At 39.1% G+C, this 20,583-nt stretch overlaps 1 protein-coding gene across 4 annotated transcripts in view; it reads right to left on the bottom strand.

Moving 5' to 3' along the window:
- Positions 1-2,340: 2,340 nt before the first annotated feature.
- The window catches only part of PCDH19 (protocadherin 19), a 114,131-nt gene continuing 95,888 nt past the window's right edge, over positions 2,341-20,583 (bottom strand). For all 4 annotated transcript variants that reach the window (XM_059680156.1, XM_059680157.1, XM_059680158.1 and 1 more), the window contains one exon: positions 2,341-8,032. In XM_059680156.1, the coding sequence (XP_059536139.1) occupies positions 7,434-8,032 (599 nt within the window). In that variant the 3' untranslated portion in view covers positions 2,341-7,433. The remainder of the gene's footprint in view (positions 8,033-20,583) is intronic.

Below are 20,583 nucleotides of genomic sequence, written 5' to 3'. Positions count from 1 at the left end.
GCAGAGAAAAACCCTAGAAGTAGGGGAGATACAAAAGAGGGGAGGGCTCTGTTTGGGGAGTTAGGGGCATACAAGAGAACCTGGACAGCTAAAGGAAATTGAGGCTTTGGGCACCTGGGGGAAGTCAAGAAAGTCAAAGAGAATGAAAGCAGAAACAGCAGGGATTCCAAACAGGACTTTGTGGACTCCCTGCAGTGCAGGGATCATTGACAGCATGAGGTGTGGGTACATCCAGGGAGCCAGGAGTTTCATGTAACTGAGAGAATCTTGTGTCACTTCCCACCAGCCCTCTTTCTTCACATCAAGAGCAGTATTACATGGTCAGATGTGCCAGACATGTGTAAGTAGGCCATTTGTCAACATGCAGGAAGATTAAGAACTAAAACACTAAGAGAATACCTTTCTGCCCCCATCCTGGAGAGTTTTGTTTGAGAGGTTAAGGGTCCCATCCTCTTACAAGTGACCCCCTATGTGCCTCTCTAAGCCACATATGTACCCCTAAACCAGAATAATAAAAAAGGTTACTCCTATATTTTTCCCTGAAGCCACTGCCACCTCCTATCAGAAACTGCCCTCTTTGTCATCAATTCACACCATGGTTTCTTGAGCCCACACACAGCAAATCAATGACACACATGATCTGAGTCACAAGCAGTTTGTTTTGCTTTATAAATTTGAATAGATTTGAGCTTATGCTTCTAATGTGATTACTCTTTCACTTGAGGCAGAGTTACAGTACTTGTCTGTGGCCTTGGATATACCTATGTTGCATATGTTTATGCTCCTTATCATATAAGAATTGATTTTTCTCTTGTTCATCCCTTGAAGGATGTTATTTTACAGAGGAGTTGCCATTCCCTTTGAGCCACCTCCCCAAAAAAAGCCGATGGAAGAGGATAAAAGAAACATCTTTTATTTGCACTTTTTCTGTGGACTGACCAGAAGCACTTGAAATGACCAATAACATAATGCCCTTCAAGCCAGTAACAGACCAGCCTCCTTGCCATACATCTTTATGAACATTTGTGACTCTGTATGAACATCTGTACATACATCAGTGTATGTGACTTCATGTGTCCCAGCATATCTGTGTTTACATTCTGATATAACATCTGCTAAACTGTGGTGCTAAGTAATAGAGCTGGCTATTGCTGTGGTGTTAAGGCTAATTCTGGGGAACACGATGCAATCAAAATTTAATACAGGAGGGTAGAAATAACGATCCAGGGAAATAGTGGATTTCCTTGAGATCATTTTTAGTTGTCCAGAGACAATAGGTCATGCTGAAGCAATTTAGCCTTTAACCACCAAAAGCCCTACCTTGGAAATGTTCAGCCGTGTGTGTGTGTGTGTGTGTGTGTGTGTGTGTGTGTGTGTGTGTGTGTTTCCTGCCAGTTGCAGCCAGGATGAATACTTACAGCCTGGGTGCTAAGTCACAGAGAATAATAGTTCGGATAAAGAAAGCTTGTCAGGGTTTTCACTGCAACCTTGTTATGTGCAAAGTGAGAGCCTCTACTGTTGCTTTGCTTTCAAACCTGAAGGCATAAAAGGGGCAGCCAGGTCATCTTTGTTTTAAAGTCTCTTTTCCCCTGCTGTCAGCCTCTACTATTTCTCACCTTTTAAAAATTAATTCTTCAGATAAGTCCTACTGTGAAGTTGGCCCCAAATGGTTTATTTTAAGGAGTGATTTTAGCCCTAGCCAGTTTGGCTCAGTGGATAGAGCGTCTGCCTGTGGACCGAAGGGTCCCAGGTTCGATTCTGGTCAAGGGCACATGCCTGGGTTTTGGGCTCAGTCCAACATGCAGGAGGCAGTCAATCAATGATTCTCTCTCATCATTAATGTTTCTATCTCTTCCTCTCCCTTCCTCTTCAAAAACAATAAAAATAAATTTAAAAAAAGAATGATTTTAGTGCTCATGTTTAAAGTACCACCCATGAAAGTCTTTACCATTCTGGGTATGAATGGGTCTTCCTCCACAGAAAAAGGTATTGCTGGGGAGGGAAGGAAGGGAGGCACTCAGGAAATGACTGAAGTCTGGCTGAAGGAGAGTCTCATCTTAGTTAGAGAGTTGGCAATTGTGTGAAATCAAAAAAGCAAGAACCTCTTGGGTCCGAACACCAATGACCTCACCAAGGGCTGATGACCTCCTAAGCCTGATAGTTACTCCCACACCCAAGCTAACCAACACTCTCCAAGACACATTTCACCAAACACTTAATACTTTTTCCATAATAGCCTTTAATACTAAAATGCATTAAATTTTTGAAGCAGAGAAAACACATTTAAGGGGGAAACAGAGAACCACCAGATAAAAGGAAACAATGTGGCAGATAACACCATTTAAAACATAACTGTAATAATTTAATAAAGCTGCTTTATCATCTTCATAAAATAGACAGAGCGGTGATTGTATTTTTTCTTTTTTTTTCTTTTTACAATGATTCAATCACTGTGAAAATGTACATAACATACAGATCAGCATATACAACAATTTCATTTTCATATAATCAGCAACAGAGACTGCTTAATGAGACATACTGTACTTGCATCCCTCTAAATTTCCACCCTGGTTTGACAGGTAAACAGTAATAGTGTCATCAGGCTCATTCCCCTCACTAGAGGAGAGAAGGCGTAAGCCTTTTGCAACTAATACCTTAGCATTCAAATAACACACGGAGGTATTTGTTGCTGAATGTCTAGCTTGAGCTAGTCTGGCTCTTGGTCATTAAAGTCTGTATCCTAGCCTTCCTCAGCTGAACGCCAGCCAGTGCCAGTAAAAATCTACTTAACCAGTGCTGTAATGGTGTTAGCTGGTTTGTTTGCTAAGGTTGACAGCAACCTTCAGTTAGTAGCAAGTTTATCTTTAATTACCAACACAGCTGGAGCAACAATCAGCATCATCAGTTTTCCCTAATGACCTACAGTGCTTTCCAATCAAGATCAGGTTTTTGTGGGTTGTTCTTTACCAAGAGCGCCTCACAATATATATTTCAGACAAGGTGGTTGATTTTCTTTGTTTTACAAAAGCAATATGAGTTATATTTGAAATTAATTCATTTTTTCACAACAAGTGACCCACAGGCCAATTCCAGCTTCACAAGAAAACAAAGAGAGCTGCAACAACTTCATTAGGACAATGTGTTTTGCTCTGGAATATTTCAATATCAATATAAAGCCACCCAGTCCCACCCCCACACATCCCCATTGAATATTATTTTGTTACATACTTAAACTAAAGAACAACATCTCAATACACTTCAGTATCAGCAGATACAATTTGACTCATGAAATGACATCCTCAAATGTAATTTTACCGAGAAGGCAAACACTAGGACTGTATACAATGGACTTCTTAAGCTCATTTACGCCAGTTTTTCAAAGTCAGTTAGGGTCTTATTACCCTGTGGAAAGAGCCAAGTGGACCAGACTTGTCAGGATGCTTTGGGGAACATTCGACATCAAAATGATCCCCATAAAGAAATGGAATTCCAGTCAGAACTTCTATTATGTACAATAATAATTGTTTTCCCACCCTGGATGCCCAGTCAAGCTATCCCCTATACCCCTGCCTCTCCCCAAACTGCCCTTTGTCCTTGTTGCTTCAAGTGGACCACTTTTGTTTTTGTGATTAATGATATGATAGAGCTATATGAAAAAATTCAACTGAATTCCCTTCATACAATCAGTTGCATGCTGAAGTAATACTACCAGAATGATACTCTGGGTGGTTCCAGTTTTCAGTGTTCTAAATTGTATTCCTTTAAGATTTTTATTAGTGATTAGTGGGTCACCATTTCAATCAGTTAGTTCAAATAAGCACCTTAGGTGCAATTAGCTCTATTAGGCAGATTTATTCTGGAACAGCGGTATTCAAACTGTGGCCCCTGGACTAGCTGCATCAGCATCACCTGGGAATTTTAAAATAGACAAAGACTCTGGCCCCACCCCAGATTTACTGAATCAGAAACTCCAAGTTTGGAGCCATCAACCTGTGCTTTAACAAGTCCTCAGCCTTTAGTGGGCGTCTGATCCATATGGATTGTTAGGCCCCTCCCATAGAGTCTCTATTTCAGTTGGTTTAGGTGAGAACTGAGAATGATCATTTCTAATAAGTTCCCAAGTGATGCTGTTGCTGCTGGTCCAGGAACTACATTTTGAGGATTACTGTCCTTTAGTTACTGGAGGATCCCTTGGCCCATTACCTATTCGGGCAATAACGTGGGCCATAATTTACTCTACTGGCTTTAAGGGGATCAAAGGGATAGTAAGGTTCATTCTGAACAGGTTCAAAGGTTAATTGGTATAGAAAAAGGGAAAAAAAGAAATTCCACATAGCATGGCTCCCCTCTTCCTATTCCTTGTATATAGTACACTCCCATATTTGGGGAAAAGCAATAAATCAATGCAAACTAAACCCTTTATGTTGAATGAAGTTTACCTGCCCTGGGACATGCCCAAAACAAGTAAAGTAAGTTATGCCTCAACATCAACTCCTCCCCAAAAGGGAGATCAGAATAAATGAAATAGACTTCCCTAGGATTTAGGAACTAAAATTGTTTCTGCATATCTAATTTTATAACATATTTAGAAAGGGAAAAGGAAGAATATTTGACTCTCTGGCCTTTGTGACTTTTCATCAGACACATTGAAAAAAGGGGTAAGAAAAATATGAGACAAAGTGAAATTTAGGATCCTTGCACAAAATTCCTATTTGCAGGGCAGCCTGCCTATAAAACCAGCTTACAGAGCCCTCCTAGGATGCACTTGTGCTTCTGGGAGGATGTATACATCAGAAAATTTGGGGGGGAGTTATTTTCTTAATAAGGGGAATTCTCTAAACATGCTCAAAAAAGGGTATGGAAGCCAAAAAGTCTCTGACTTCCCACTGAGAGCAAAATGTTTTGATAGGGGAAAATGATTGTTGTATAGCTGGATTCTAAATTCTGGGAGGGGGAGAATGGAGAGAGAGAGAGAGAGAGAGAGAGAGAGAGAGAGAGAGAGAGAGAGAGAGAGAGAGAGAGGCAAAATCAATACCACTGCTACTCTAACCATTTTAAACTTGGCTGATAAGAGGCATGGTAGCCAGTGGCCTCTCTGGCTCAGCAGCCACCTAATATTTAATGTTCCCACTTTCCACATCTTCTCAGCTTCTTTATTCCCACTAAGCATAATAAGAAATACACCAAAACAGTCAAATTGGACTTGAAAGTGACCTTGAGGTGATAGGTAAGAACATAATATCAAGACGGATCAGGTGAGGAACAATCTAAATTCTACGGGCAGTCATCATTACTTAAAGTGAAAAGAGTTTATTTTAATGTGTTAATCAAATAGTCAGTTCAAAGCAGAAATACATACCTAATTCAAAACCTGCTACTAAAATGGGTCAAAGGGAAAAAATCCATCAGAGAGAATAAAATGAGTCAAGATGAAGATGCTATGGTAATTGACTACTAATTGCTTCAGTTTCAGAGGGAAATCTGCAGCCACACCAATATTTTGCATGAGGTAGTATTCAGCACTGAATAAGAAATAAGGATGTATTTGTAGCTTTATTATAGGTTCTTTTTCAGAAATATTCTCCCCTACCTAACTCCATTCCCACCGCCTTACCCACCCCTCCCTCAAAACCCTTACCCCCCATAAAAGAAAATATTCCTAATAATGTATAAAGCCAGGAACTCAGGTAAAAATAACTAAAACATTCAAAAGAGCTGATTTATCTACCTAAACTTAAGAAAATAAATTCTCTTTTGCATTCTAATGCTCTACCCTCTAAGCTTTTTTTCTGGGTACTCTTGAACTTCAAAAACTAAAACCAGTGAGAACAGAACCACAAAACTTGTTTCTCTAGAAACAACTCTTTTAAGAACAAGGCAGAGCAAAGGTGACATCTGTTTATTTTAAAATAACGAACTCTTAAGCTGCAAGAATACTATGTTGGCTAGTGACTATTTATAGACAGTTTATAAATGGGGGAGTTGGAAGAATGTTAAACAAAAAACTGTGTATAACAAACTTGTTAATAAAAAATGCTATATTCCTAGCCTACAGCAAAGAGTTAGCTAAATCTAAAGAATTTTTATTTTAATGGTTTCCTGTTCACATTTTTTATTTTAAAAAAGTATTAGTCATAAAAAGATGAGTTCAAGTGTCCAAGTGTCTCCATATAGAAGGCACAGTAATTGAGTTAGTGATGCTGTTACCTGTTACCTGTCTTTTCCTAAAAGTACATTTTGTACTGCTTATACAATCCCAAATTATAATCCTACAATACAAAGCAACATGGAGTTCTTAATTCCACCCCATGACATGCTTTGTAGTGCAATTCTAATCATGACTGGGAAACACTGAATCAGGAAGTGTGTCTAAAAAGATGCTAATTAGATCTCAAAATAGATTCAGTCCTTTTTAATTTTAGGTGATTGGAATCAGGGAATTTCTAAGCCTGGAAAACGATAACTTCATGAGCAACTTTCCTGTTCAGGGCCTGAAAATTAGAAAAAATTGATTTCATGTAACTTTCAGCACAGTATTTCTGACAACTGCAAATTAGATAGCAGAATATCAAAAAATGACTTTCTGCAATGATCTATCACAGATCTGGGCAGAAGACTGAAAGGCAGGCAAAATACTCTGCAAGGTGTGAGCAATCACTCCATGGTATCTTCCAAGAGTGAGTATCCCCAAGTACTTATCTATATGTGTGTGGTGTTGCTTATTCACTTGCCCATCTCAGTTTGCACTTTGTTTTTATCTATAGTTTTATTCATTTTTTTAAGAAAAAAAAACAACACCAACCTCTAAAAGTCTTTTGCCATCACCACGCACATAGCAATTTGCAATATCAAATACAACAATAGCACAGCTAGCAAAAGGGTTCTTAAAGCAGGGGTGTCCACAGCAAATAGCATCATTGGAAACTACTTGAGCTTCAGAAACAATCTTTTAGGGGCTCAATTTCACATCACTGAATCAATGAATAGTACACAATAAATGACCATTAACTTGCCTACACTACAAAACAGTAGCGAGCTTATTAAAAGTGTCCAGAGCTTTTTTTTTTTTTTTTGCTTTTTTAAATGTAATCCTCCACAAACAATGTAATTTATATTATAATTTGACATAGAAAAATATATAAATTCAAACACTTATACATAATACTTTTCACAACTGAATTCATCTCTGTTTCCCCAACATCAAGGCCCCATGAACAACTCAAGCCAAAGCTAATTTGCTCCAACCGAACACCCCTGCTGCCTGTTGAAACAAGAGGGATTGTCACAAAATGATAGTCATTTATAAACAATACATTTAGGGAAAGCTCTGAAATACAGCCACTCAAGAACCAACCATTAGTGAGTAATTAAAACGATCAGCTCCTGCTTCTTCACTAGCCAGCATGGTTTCTCTCTTCTTCCCCGAGACTGGTTTAGAGAACTATATCCTTCAGACGCTTCATGCCAGGAGACTCTTTGTTGCGACCCTCCTTCAGAATGGGGTTGACCTCATGCATCACTTTCTCGCTGTCAGCTCCACGAGGCTCAGCTTCAGAGGGACGAGAAGGACCACTGTTGACATGGTTGACATACTGCTCCAGATCACGGGCGGGTGGTGCCAGGGCAACGGTGTAAGACACGGAAGGCTTGGTGGGCACAGGGCTCTTGAGGTGCAGAGGGGAGGTGACGGGGCTAATCGCCTCACAGCCATTGCCCGCCTCCCGGACAGCGCCATTGACTTTGGGGCTGCAGATGGTCACATCGACAGTCCTCCTGCCTTTCAGGGTGGGCTTCTCCTCAGTAGGGTGGTCGCTGACATCTTTTCCAAAGGTTGCGAAAGTCCGCTTGGTGGGGCCGCAGTCGTCATAAGCCTCAACATCAGCAGCAGTAGCTTCAATGGACAGAGCGATGATATTCCGCACATTCTCAGGGGACTTGGAACGGGTGGGCAGGGGGTTCCGAGGCATCCAGCACCTGTCAGAGTGGCCAAGAATCCGGCATTCTTCCCTGCAATGAAATCCTTCATTCTGATCTGTTTGGAGAAAACAAAATGTCAATTACATCAGCTTTTCCCAGGAATCATTCTTACTCCCCAACCTTCTGGTTTCTTAGGTGTCCACAAGCCCTTTTGGGGAATGGCACTTATAGATAGTCCTTTCTTGCCTTTTGGGACAAGTGTGAAGAATTGGATTTTTAAAACATATATCTTTATTGATTTCAGGGTGGAAGGGAGAGGGAAAGAGAAATAAAAACATCAATGATGGGTGAGAATAATTGATCAATCGACTGCCTCTTGCGCCATTGGGGATCGAGCCTGCAGCCCAGGCATATGCCCTGACCAGGAATTAAACCATGATTTCCTGATTCATAAGTCAATGCTCAACCACTGAGCCACTGTGGCTGGGCTAGAATTGGATTTTTAAAAGACTGTGGACATCCTCCTGTACACATCCCCTTTTTATTATTGTTGTCACTGTTCCCACTGTTGACAAAACTAAAAACCTAAAGGAAAACAACTGCCATTGGGGAGGCATTTAGGGGGCTGGGTGAAAACGATGAAGGGTTTAAAAAACAACAACTCATAGACACAGACAACAGTATGGTGATTACAAGAGGGAACGGAGAGGTGAAAGGAGGTGGAAGAAGGTAAAGGGGTGATAAATGGTGACCTACAGAGACTTGACTCTGGGTGGTAAATACACAACACAATATAGAAAAGATGTATTATAGATGTGTACACTTGAAACCTATATAATTTTGTTAAACAATGTCACTCCAATAAGTTCAATAAAAATAAAAATGCACACTATGGTGAAAAATGCCATTTTTTTAAAAAAAAAGTTTATCCTGAGAGTCAAGGTACTGAAAACCAGCATTTTAACAACTCCTGCTTAAGGTCAACTGTATTTGAGAGTGGTTCCAGCAGCAGAAGTGGAAGCAGAGCAGGTAACCCAACAGTCAGTATATCTGAGAAGTTTTAGCCATGTTTTTGAGCAACAGCACTTCCAACAGCATATCCACCCTACCTGTCAATGATATGCAGTGCTTAATTTGGGGTTGGTATCATGCTATCTTTGAAAGCCCAATCACATTACTTCTTTTTGACCACCAGTCAATCTTCTCACTAAGCTATTTGCATAACTTAACTTCCCATTAGAATGAACATACTGAGCTCTCTTCCTTCCATCTGACCCGTAAACTTCATTGGCCCTATACACACATCACTCATAGATTGAGCATCATTTAATTATACCCAAGTAGCCATTCCTCCTTCTCTTCTTTATCTGCAGGTTTTTAAGGTCATATTTCTTAAAGAAATCTTCCATGGATTTTTTTAGCCCTATCATGGATAATCTCAGCAGACAGAGTGCATAATTATTGGTGAGATGTGTTTCTCTTTTCACATTAAATTCATTTAAGATTAAGTTTTTAATTTGACTCTCAGAGAGGCTTTCTACATGAGCTTCATGAAAGCATGAGGCCAGGGTTAACTTCTGCCTGTCCATTGGTAGAACTGTTAATCTCAAGGTCTGATTTACACCCCTAGTTTTCCAGAACCATTTATATTTATGTTACATTTTGGCATGAGGTTGGCCTAATGAAAATTTTCATCATATTGAATATTGCATCAAAATACAAGTAGCTTAACACTTATTTAAAAACTCTGGGGAAGGATCGGAGGAGGTAGGGAGACAGGAAAGATCACAAAAACAAAAAGTGCATGCCACCCCCAAAAGTTGGAAATGTATGCTGTGACTGCTCTTTTTCAAGAGGAAGAAGTCTACAATTCAGTTCCTTGCCTGATATCAGTCTACATACAGCACACCTTCCTTCAACACTTGTATTTCTTTTGTTGTTGTTTGTTTTCAGTGAGTAAATAACATATCAAAGAGGAACTGCTCTGCCTCAGTCATCAAAGGCTATTTTAGTAAAGGGATACATGAAAGGGGGCTCAAGAAATAATAGGTTAGTTGGGTATATACTTCACATTTTGAGAAAATATATTGGAAGTAACTAAATGGCCGGGCATAACCCAGGCTGAATTTAGAATTCAACAAAACTGTGGGCTATGACCCTTGGCCTAGTTTAAACTGCTGAAAAGAGAACTAAAGGTAAAATTTCTCCCTGATACCTGGTCACAATTTGCCAATTTAAATTTAAGATGGCCATTTTAAGCCCCATTTCAGTGCTGGAGAATAAAACATTCAGAATTTTGCAGCTGAAACCAAATAAATTAGCATTATCACCAACAAGATAAGTACTTTCCACATAGATAAGTCAATGCTTCTGCAAACTTTGGCACAGTTCCAAATCAGGGTTGCATGGTTCCCTCTGCAAAATGAAGGATTTATCTGCCGCTTCCCTGCAAAATCTCAGTGCTGCTATCTATCCAATAGCATGTCATCATCCAAATTGCATATGTTCCTGGGAGGCACAAAGTATAAAAAGTAAGGAAAACATGTTGGGACAACTGGAGAAACACTTTATGTAGACCTAAACATTACAAGTGGAAGAGTCTATGGCTGATCCACCCACAATCAGTTTCATCCAAATCTAGTGCTTTCCCCAGGAGACTCCAGGATCCCTCCAGTAGGACAGAATTTATATCTTCAGTTTCCCAAAAATATGTTTCTTTCTCTCTATCTTCTCTGAGGCCCATCTCATAACTTTCCAAGTAATAGCTCTAAAGAATTAGTGTGAGTGTTTGTTTGGGGGTGGAGAATAAGGAGTTGCAAGTGATGGAACAGTTCAATAATTAACTTCTGTTTCTACAAATCTAAGCAAGTGTCCCCTGGAAGCCAACAAAAAATGTCCAGAAGGCTACAGGGTCCCGTCCTTTTTGTTCCTAATTTAGGACACAAAGGCATAGAGGCCTTAGCCTTTCAGCCCTGGAACCATGGACAGGCGACCAGCTATGAAGAGAAAAATCCCAGCTGACCTTCGGACTGATATTATACACCACTTGCTCACACTTCTAAAGCAGAACAATGGTAAACTACATTCTAATCATTAAATGGAATCTTCTCAATCCACTCAACATAAAGCTCTAATTTCTTTTAAGTTTTTAGTATCAAGTGGCTGTCTTCAAATTTGGACATGCGGGTTGTTGTTTTTTTAAAATGCAATTCAGTAGGGAAATGCCATCCATTTGCTACCCCATATCTAAGTACAGTGCTCCTTCCATATAGTAGGCTGATTCAAATGAACAGCAGGAGGAGACCTGGAGCCCCAAAACACAGAGTGAGAGCAGAGACCCCAGTAGCAGACACCTCAAAGATCTTACGAATCTAGGAAGACTAGAGTAGGAAACTCTGTCTTAGAAGCTTCTCTGCAGCCAGTACTTGCTTTCAGCTTACCCACTACCTAGTGAATAAATCATTCTTTGGAAAGAGGAAAAAGTAAATTCAGCACTCCAAGGAATACAATCAGTCTAAAGCTGTCCACCAATCTTGCTAAACCCACCTCAGCCCTATATGAGCTAGAATAATATGCAATTTTCTTGTATTAATTATGTGAACTTATTTTTTGCTCTGTTCTTCATGCAAGTGAAGAATTGAATCTAAGAGAATCTTTCATTCACAATGTCTCACCCATGGCTTAGATCTGATTTCTTTACTTCATTAAATCTTGACCAAGAGCAGTGACTTGTTGCTTATCATTTTTGGTACCATACACTACATGGTGACATTTGTGTCAATACAATTAAAATAAAATCCAATCTGGCTTTAGTGTTTATAGCCATATTAAATATGAAAGAAAACCTGGTGAATATAGAAGAATATCTTCTCAGCCCAAGGTAACCTACATTCATAAATGCACTGAAGATGAATTACTTTTTAAAAATCAAAACTTCAGTTTAATAAAAATTATATATGTATTAAACGTGAGAAAATCACAATACAAAGCTCCTTAAGAAGAACAATGAAGACAAACCAGATGTAAAAAAGCAAAGAAAGTACTTCTGGAATTTCATAGGACTTGTACAGACTATATGCCTGCCATCATGTAGTATTGTGTTTGAGGATGAAGATATGAGACTAGAAAGGAACCATTTTGTGTTATCACAAATTAACTGTCAAAATGCTGGCTCTAGTTAAAACAGATGTAGGCTAAAAAACTCACTAATTTCCTGCTAAGATTGCTCTTAGCCTTTTTGTAACTCTATACCTTGCTACATCTTTCTCTGAAAGTACTTACTTGAGCCTAAGCAAAGCAAAATGTAAGACACTAAAATCTACAGAGTTATGGGAATTCAAACTCATTACCACATACAGATAAATTCAAATGTTCACATAATTAGGTATAAATTATAAATTTGCAAATTGGCCTTCCCTGCCTCTGAACCTGTCCCCAGTATTTTCAAAATAAAATAATAAAACAAATAGAATAAGTTTGAAAGAGGAACACAAATCTTGAGGCCATAGAACTCCTTAGTTCAATGCAGATCATATTACTTTAGATAAAAAATAAAAGAATAAAAACAGAGAAAAATAAAGCTTCTTCAATCTAAGTTGTAATAAGTATTTTTTGTCATAATTTGTCGTTTAGGAACCTTGGTGAGAAAATCCCAAAACCTCTGGCAAAAAATATATTTAAATCTTAAGTAAAAGCACAGTCTTGTGAGAGCATGGGAGGCATAAGAGGCAGCAATGAGTAAGTCATGATGGACAAGTAATTAAAATAGAAAAAGAACAGAATATATTATTTTGTGTAGATAATAGCAAAACTTTTTGCAGCAATTACTATTCTCCTCAGGATGTGAAGCTGCTGTCTCTTTAGAGGTAGGCAAGCAATGTTCTTCCACACTAGAAAGAGCCTACCCATAGTCTCAACCAAAGTTAAAAAAAAAAAAAGAACATGATGAAAACACCATTTCAGACTTTACTAAAACGTTCAAAGTCCTAGTGGAATAAAAGAGCTGAGAGTCTCTGTAGGGTTTGTATAGATGTCCAACCACAATAGATGTGTTCAATAATGCCGGCAGTTCTTTACCGTGATTCAGAGTTTGGGTGTATTCACTCAAAGATTCCAATGGTCAGAGACAAAACTCCAACACTAAAATAGTTCAAAGTTACAGTTAAAAGAGCAATGTGTGATCTCGTTAGAAGTGATCTGTAATCAATGATGCAGAAAGGGAAAGTTAGAGTGAGTTCCAGTTCCTGGAAGCTCAAATAGTTAGCTACTTCTAAGTAACCTACAAGCAAGCCATGTGTAAATCAGAAAAGTTTCCTGGATTGTACTCATATACATACACTTAGCTTAATCATATCATGAACGAGATGATCTATGACCAAAACAGGATTATTTTTTGTGAGATATAATGGAAGACATTGTAGCAATGATTATAAAGAGACAGTTGTTAACATTGGTCATGTGCACCTAATCAAGAAAACATAACTCAAGAAGTTTCCCCTCTTGACCTACCTAACTCCTACTCATCTGAAGCAGACATAAACTACCTACTAAATATCCATATCTATTTTTTTGTTAGTCCTCACCTGAGGATATTTTTCCCATTGACTTTTAGAGAGAGTGGAAGGGAGGGGGATATCAAAGAGAGAGAAACATTGATGTGAGAGAGACATATCGATTGGTTGCCTCCCGCACATGCCCTGACTGGGGGCCTGGATCAAGCCTGCAACTGAGGAATATGTCCTTGACCAAAATCGAACCCTTGACCCTTCAGTCTGTGGACTGAAGTTTTTACCACTTAACCAAATCAGCTAGGGCCATATCTATTTTTAATACTTAGAAATAGACCCTACTTCTCTTATGGTTGGCAATGGACCAGCTAAAAAAAACTACACTTCCTAGCCTCCCTTGTAGATAGGAGTGGCCATGTAACTAAGATTGCCAAAGTTATGGAAGCAGGATATTTTTAAAAAAACCCTCCTTAAATGGTGAGGAGCTGACTTAGTTTGAGACCCTTTTGTGCTTATTCCTTCCTGCTTTGTCCTGTCTAGAATGGAGACATAATGGGTGAGCTACAGTATCCATCTTTTTTTAAAAAAATTAAATTCTTTATTGTTTAAAGTATTACACATGTCCCCCTCCCCCCATTGACTTCTCCCTGGTCATTCCCACCCCCTCCCCAGCACAAGGCCCTCGCTCCCCTACTGTCTGTGTCCATGGGTTATGCTTATATGCATGTATACAAGTCCTTTCGTTGATCTCTTACCCCTCCCCCCATCTTCCCTCTGAGGTTAGGTGATCTGTTTGATGCTTCTATGTCTCTGGATCTATTTTTATTCATCAGTTTACGTTGTTCATGATATTCCACAAATGAGTAAGGTTATGTGATATTTATCTTTCTTACAATATCCATCTTATTATCATGAGGCAACTCTGAGGATGGAAGCCATGGATAACAGAATAGAAGATGTAAGGACTTTGGGGTATTCAATATATTGTAGACCTAGCTCATTAGACCTGAACCTGTTATAAAAGAGAAAATATAAGCCTCCCTCTTGCTTAAGCCATTGATTTATTTTCTTTAGTGGGGGGAGGAGGATCTTTATTACCAGTACTACAACACTGTCCATAACTAATACATGACCCCTGAAGTCTCAAATTTAACTTCCTTGGGGAATCCTTCCCCTATCCCTTAGACAAAGGTAGGTCCCATGCCTTTTATAGCATTCAATACATGTAATTACTTGTGTAATATCTATATCCAATGCTAACTTATAAAGTCTGAGCAAAATTTGTACCTGTTTTGTTCTCTCCCATACCCACAGAAACTAGCAAAGGGTACAGCTCATAGCAGGACCTAAATAAGTTTAATTTTATTGAATGAAAAGGATACAAGAAAGTGATAGCAACATAACAAAGAATCTCGGTCAACATATCAGATACTATACCGCTGATACTGTGCGGTTTCCTAAACGTGGAAATAACTATCCTATTTAGTAGAAACACTATAGAAACATACAAAGAAAACTATGTAGCTTTGTCAGAGGCAATAAAGTAAATGTCATCTTAGCCTTTGAGTGGTTTCCTTCACACTATATGCAGATCTTAAAGAGATCTATTATGTTTTAATGTCCAGTTGAAAATACATTTTCCATATACCTTAAAGTTTTCCATTTTAACAATAGTTAATGGGGTCTATACTGTGATAAGTCAATAATACGATAAGCCAAAGTGTCTATTTTATGAAATGAATGTTGTTCTGATATCAAACATTGTTTCTTGGCATCAAATAAAATTATTATTAATTCTTATAAAATATAAGCCAAAAAATGAGACCTATGGTGAGCTTTTTAGACCCACTGCAGATGCTGACTCTTTCTGGCAAAATTAGTTAAAATACACATAGTAAAACTGATGCTCCAGTCAAATATGTGAGGGAATTACCAAAGGAAAGAATTATCCTGGATAGAGTTCTTAAAAGCATTGTAAGGCCTGCAAAGAGTTAGGTGATCTGTTTGATGCTATAACTGTAACTGTAACTGTAACTTTAAAAGGCAAGCAGAGTAGCAGTGGGCTCAGTAAAAAATAGAGGAAGGGAGAGAGGGAGGGAAGAATGGAGAAAGAGAGGGAAGGGAGCAGGAAACACTATCTAGGCATTAGACATTCCATCTTAGTTTTGATCTGATTCACATCTTAAGGATTGGGTTTCTTTTGGGTGTTTAAATATCATTTGAGCATTTAGCAAAAACAATAAGGGCTTAGAAGTTTGCAAATGAAAACTTCCCAGAGTCCCTCCCAGGTTATAATTCTAGGAGGAATTTATACTCACTTCCTAAAGGACACAAAGTTTTGGCAAGAAAAGATGGATCTCCGTCTGTAAAATATTCAAGGGCACATGAATGAAGATAGATATTTCTAGGGACTTTTAAACCAATGACATCAAGCTATCCTTTAGACATTCTAGTGTGAAAAGGCTTACACTGCAAAATACATGACAAATAGCTACTTATTGCTTTCTTCCTTTTTCTCTTTCTTTTAAAATTTCCCACCATTTTTGTTCCTCCCTAATGCTTTTTTCAAAATTCTCTTCTTCCCCAGCCTCCTGCTTATTAGCATCCCTTCCTACAGAACTATGGCCTGACAGACAACAGGCAGAAGTGAGAGGATGTCAAAACTTTGATTGGCATTTGAAACATCGATGTGGTATTATTTGACAGATGCCAAAGATAAGATATATAAAAATCATCCCTTAAAACATGGAGAAAAATTCCCACATTTTTCATTCATCTGGGACAGGCATTAAAGGTCCCTGTCAAAATAAGAGGATCCAACCTTGTCCAGTGTGGCTCAATTGGTTGGAGCATCATACAGTACAGCAAAAGGTGTCGGGTTGGATTCCAGGTCAGGACACATACCCAGGTTGCTGATTTGATCCCTGATCAGGGTGCACATTGGAGGCAATGGATTGATGTTTCTCTCTCATGTAAATATTCTCTCTCTCTCTCTCTCTCTCTCTCTCTCTCTCTCTCTCTCTCTCTCTCTCTCTCCAAAGGACAACACACACAAAACATTCCTTCAGGTAAGGATTTTAAAAAGAAGAAAAAAAAGAAGAGGATCAACTACCAAACTGAGATCACCAGTTTTCTTTGGTGACACAGCAAAGCATGGATAAAAGGGACCCAAGATAGGAAAGTTTTGATTGAATAAGAAAGGTTAGGCATGTTTGCAGGCAAAGATACCTCAGGAAGCTCAGGAAGGGCAAAGTGGAGGAAAGTGTGTGGGAACAAAGTTCCTGAACTGGCAAAGGAATGTTGCCAAAAGAGAGAAGATAGGCAGAGAGAAAAGCCAGCTCTGATCAGCATTAGTTGGCATTGTTAGGGTAGTTAAAAAGCAGGAATTCTGTAAAGTTTAGATTTAGCTTGAGAGGATGGATAAAAGACAGATGAACCCCAACCTTTTCTTAGACCATTTGATCAGCATCAGTTAGCAAGTGCCAACCAATTTTTTGCCTCTATGATGCCAAATTACACATTGGCCTCTCCCCTCATTCACAGTTGATGCAACTGAAATTCATTTAACAACCAGTGCAACATGAAACTAGGGGCAATGGGGGGGGAGATAAGGACACATATGTAATACCTTAAATCAATAAAGGAAAAAAAATTAAAAAATAGATGTCCATTTCAGAATTCAAAGTAATTGTATTATCTTCAATAAAATCTACAGTGCTTATCTGGTCAAAGAGACAAAGTTAAAACATATCATAATATATAAAAACCCAGGGTCCATAATGTCCAAAACAACTGAAGGTTTGACCGTCCGGAAGTCAGTGCTGGGCTGCCATGGTGACCCAGCACTGACTGCCACCACCTACAGGGGCTGTGACCCAGCACTGACTGCCGAGGATGCTGTGGATTAGGCTTGGAGAGAGGTCTGGAGAGAGAAATGGGATCTGATCCATAGCCTCTGTTGCAGCTATTGATCAGCCCTTGCCTCTCTCTTTCTCTCCCAGCCTGGCCAGCAGCTAAGCCTCTCTTTCTTTCTGGGCCTCCATGGGGGCTGCTGATCAGCCCCACCTCTCTGATCAGCCCCAGAGATAGGCCCAGAGATGCTGATGGCATAGAAACTGACCAATCAGAACCAAGTCTGTGTGAATTGTGAGGAGCCAATGGCTGCCTAGGTGGTGGAACTTTTGATGCCAACTGGCATAGAAACCGACCAATTAGAATCAAATCTGGGTGAACTGCAAGGAGCCAATGGCTGCCTAGGAGGCAGAGCTTTTGATGCTGACTTGCCTAGAAACCAACCAATCAGAACTTAATCTGGGTGAACTGCAAAGGCAGAACCTAAGGTGGGGGCTGAGGAGGGGTTTTAAGGGCAACAGCTGTTTGGTGTAAGATGTAAGAAAGTGGTTCAATTTTTTAATGACCGTTTGGCAGTATAATGCATATGACTGGCTATCAGTCCAGATATAGGGATTATATATATTTTTATCTGCCAAGAGCATCTCCTCCTGCTGAAAAAGGCTTTCCCCCATTTAAGCAATCCTATCCTGTATAATCTATCTATACTAATAAAAGGGTAATATGCTAATTAGACCAGGTCGACCTGCCATCTTCCGGATGTCTGACTTCCTTCCAGACAAAGCCATAGTGATGGGGGCCAAGGCAGAGGCAGTTAGGGGTGATCAGGCTGGCAGGGGAGGGCAGTTAGGGGCAATCAGGCAGGCAGACAGAGGCAGTTAGGGATGATCCAGCAGGCAGGCAGGTGAGCAGTTAGGAGCCAGCAGTCCCAGATTTCGAGAGGGTGCAGGCTGGGCTGAGGGAAACCAATCCCCTCCCCCTGCACAAATTTTGTGCACCAGACCACTAGTTGAAGTATAAGTGCTTGAAAATTTAATATTTAAGCTGCAATTTGGGCAATCACAATAGTTCCTGGAGTTTTCATTTTTGTACTTGGGCTCAATTCAATCCCATCCATAAAGAAGAGATTTCAAGATGTGTATAAATATAAATAATTTGTGCTGATGCATGGAGAGCAAAGAAATGAAGCAGAGGGCTGCCTGGAAAATTGCGACTAAGAAATAAGAGGTGCTGACAGTGACTGAGATAAGCAGAGATTTAATAGACTGGAACCTTTGTATTTTGTCTTCTATGGTGGAAAAAAATATCTGACAAAATGCTGGACTTCATCTAGGTGCTTAGAAACAATTTGATAAAGCATCTTTACATGTAAAATATGAGGGGTCACAAAAGGCCATTGAACTATTCCCCAAAAGAGGAGCACTGAGATATAACTACTCTGAGCAAACTTTTAAAAATAGAACCATTTTTAAAAGTTTCATTCTAAAATATCCGCAGAATTAAGTCCTATATCTGTTGGACACCTACAATGCCTATTCACTTCTGTGAAGAGTTCAAACTAATTATTTGACTTTGTGCAGATTAAAAGTAGACCGTTTCACACATTCTACAGGTAGTTATACTGCTGGAAAGACAAAGCCTTCAGGTGATGCTTACAAGTAGCACTAAACCTAAAGTTATCATCAACATGGTTTCACTCTTTTCTGGAAAATAAGGAAATTGCTAAGACATCATTAACTTGAGGGAAAAAAGCACTTTTATGCTGGTCATGAGCTTCTGGGTATCAGACAGACTATATAGTAAGGATGGCACAAATAGAGTTGGTATGAAAGCAAGAGGGACAGGGCATGCTAACCAGGAGAAAAAAATCTTCCTTTTTTAATTAAAATTTAATGTTAGGGGAAAAAAGGCACCCAGCAGCTGGTGTTCCTCTTAACAGGAACTGACTCTTCCTTCAGTCAAGTCCCAGGACAATAGGCAATGCTATACATGAGTCAATAAAAATGTTGCAACTGTAACTTCCAAATTCTTTAAAGATTCTTGACTGCCAAAATGTTCATGGTACAGGGTGGGGAAGCTAAGAAACAATATAGTAATTCTCCAATGGATTCTTTCTCATTGAAAAAATACAGTGCTCAGTAAACCAATCACTATCTCTTGCAATGTGTCATGTCATCAGCTAGGTGGGAATCATTAGAAATAGTCACTAAAAGCAAATAAGAGTGTCAGAAGGATTACTATCTATTAATTACCTAGGTTGAACTATTTGTTACCAACAAAAGCCTCATAAAAAATCTAGCATTATCTTGATATTTCAGTGTAGCTCTAGCAAACATATGGAATACTGTAATTGCAATGACACTGCTTCTGGGTACAACAAACAGCACAATCATTAAAAAAATTCATTTCAAATATCTTCCTGGAAGCTAATAAATTTTACAGCAGTTTCACTCCTTCCTCATTACAACAACAACAAAAAAAGCTTAGTAACAGACAAATTAAAAGTAAATTGATTGCCTTAGGGGGATCTGTTCAAATATCACTTTTCCATGTTAGAAATCGAGAGAGAGAAAGAGAGAGAGAGAGAGAGAGAGAGAGAGAGAGAGAGAGAGAGAGAATATGACTATTGGATGGAGTGAGATGGGTGACTGAGGTAAAGAGTTTGAAAGGGATAGAAGCCATTATGTGTAAAAGACAAGCTCTAGCAACATATGGATAGTGAGAGACAACCAAAACCATTAAATACTTGTTTGCAAAACCAGGTAGAAATCAACTTAAAATAAAATGCAAATGTGTCACTGGGGTGCAGGCCTAACATTTGTGCTGGAATTTATGAATAATAACTATGAATAATGAATACCAAAACTGAAGAGATCAAACACCACCTTCTATGTTTACTTGTCATTATCCATCATTCTTGGACAAGGCTCATTATTATTTTTTGTTCTTTTCCTTAGAGGTATTTACAATTACTCTTTTTCCAGTGATCCACTTAATCATCCTAGTGAGAGAAAGCAAGGTGTATTTTTCAGGGTGTTGCCTCAAAAGCAAGTAGACAATTTCAGAAGTGAGGCCAATTAATCTATTCATTGAGGGAGCTTGGTAATTTTAAGGCATCCTATGCTTGTTCCACTGCTTTTATTAGAAAGAAAAAGTCTTTTACACCATTAGCACATGGCTGTTCCAGTAAGACACCCCCCGCCCCTGCCGACCTTTAGCTTGTCCAACTCTTCTCTGAAAAATGGAATAGCTGTTCCGTCTGAAGCATCAAGGAATTCTTGGAATCTCTCTGGGTCACAGCTGTGAG

The sequence above is a fragment of the Myotis daubentonii genome, chromosome X (genome assembly GCF_963259705.1).
Source record: "Myotis daubentonii chromosome X, mMyoDau2.1, whole genome shotgun sequence".
In the NCBI taxonomy this organism is placed as follows: domain Eukaryota; kingdom Metazoa; phylum Chordata; class Mammalia; order Chiroptera; family Vespertilionidae; genus Myotis; species Myotis daubentonii.
This window is presented reverse-complemented; position numbering and strand designations above follow the sequence as displayed.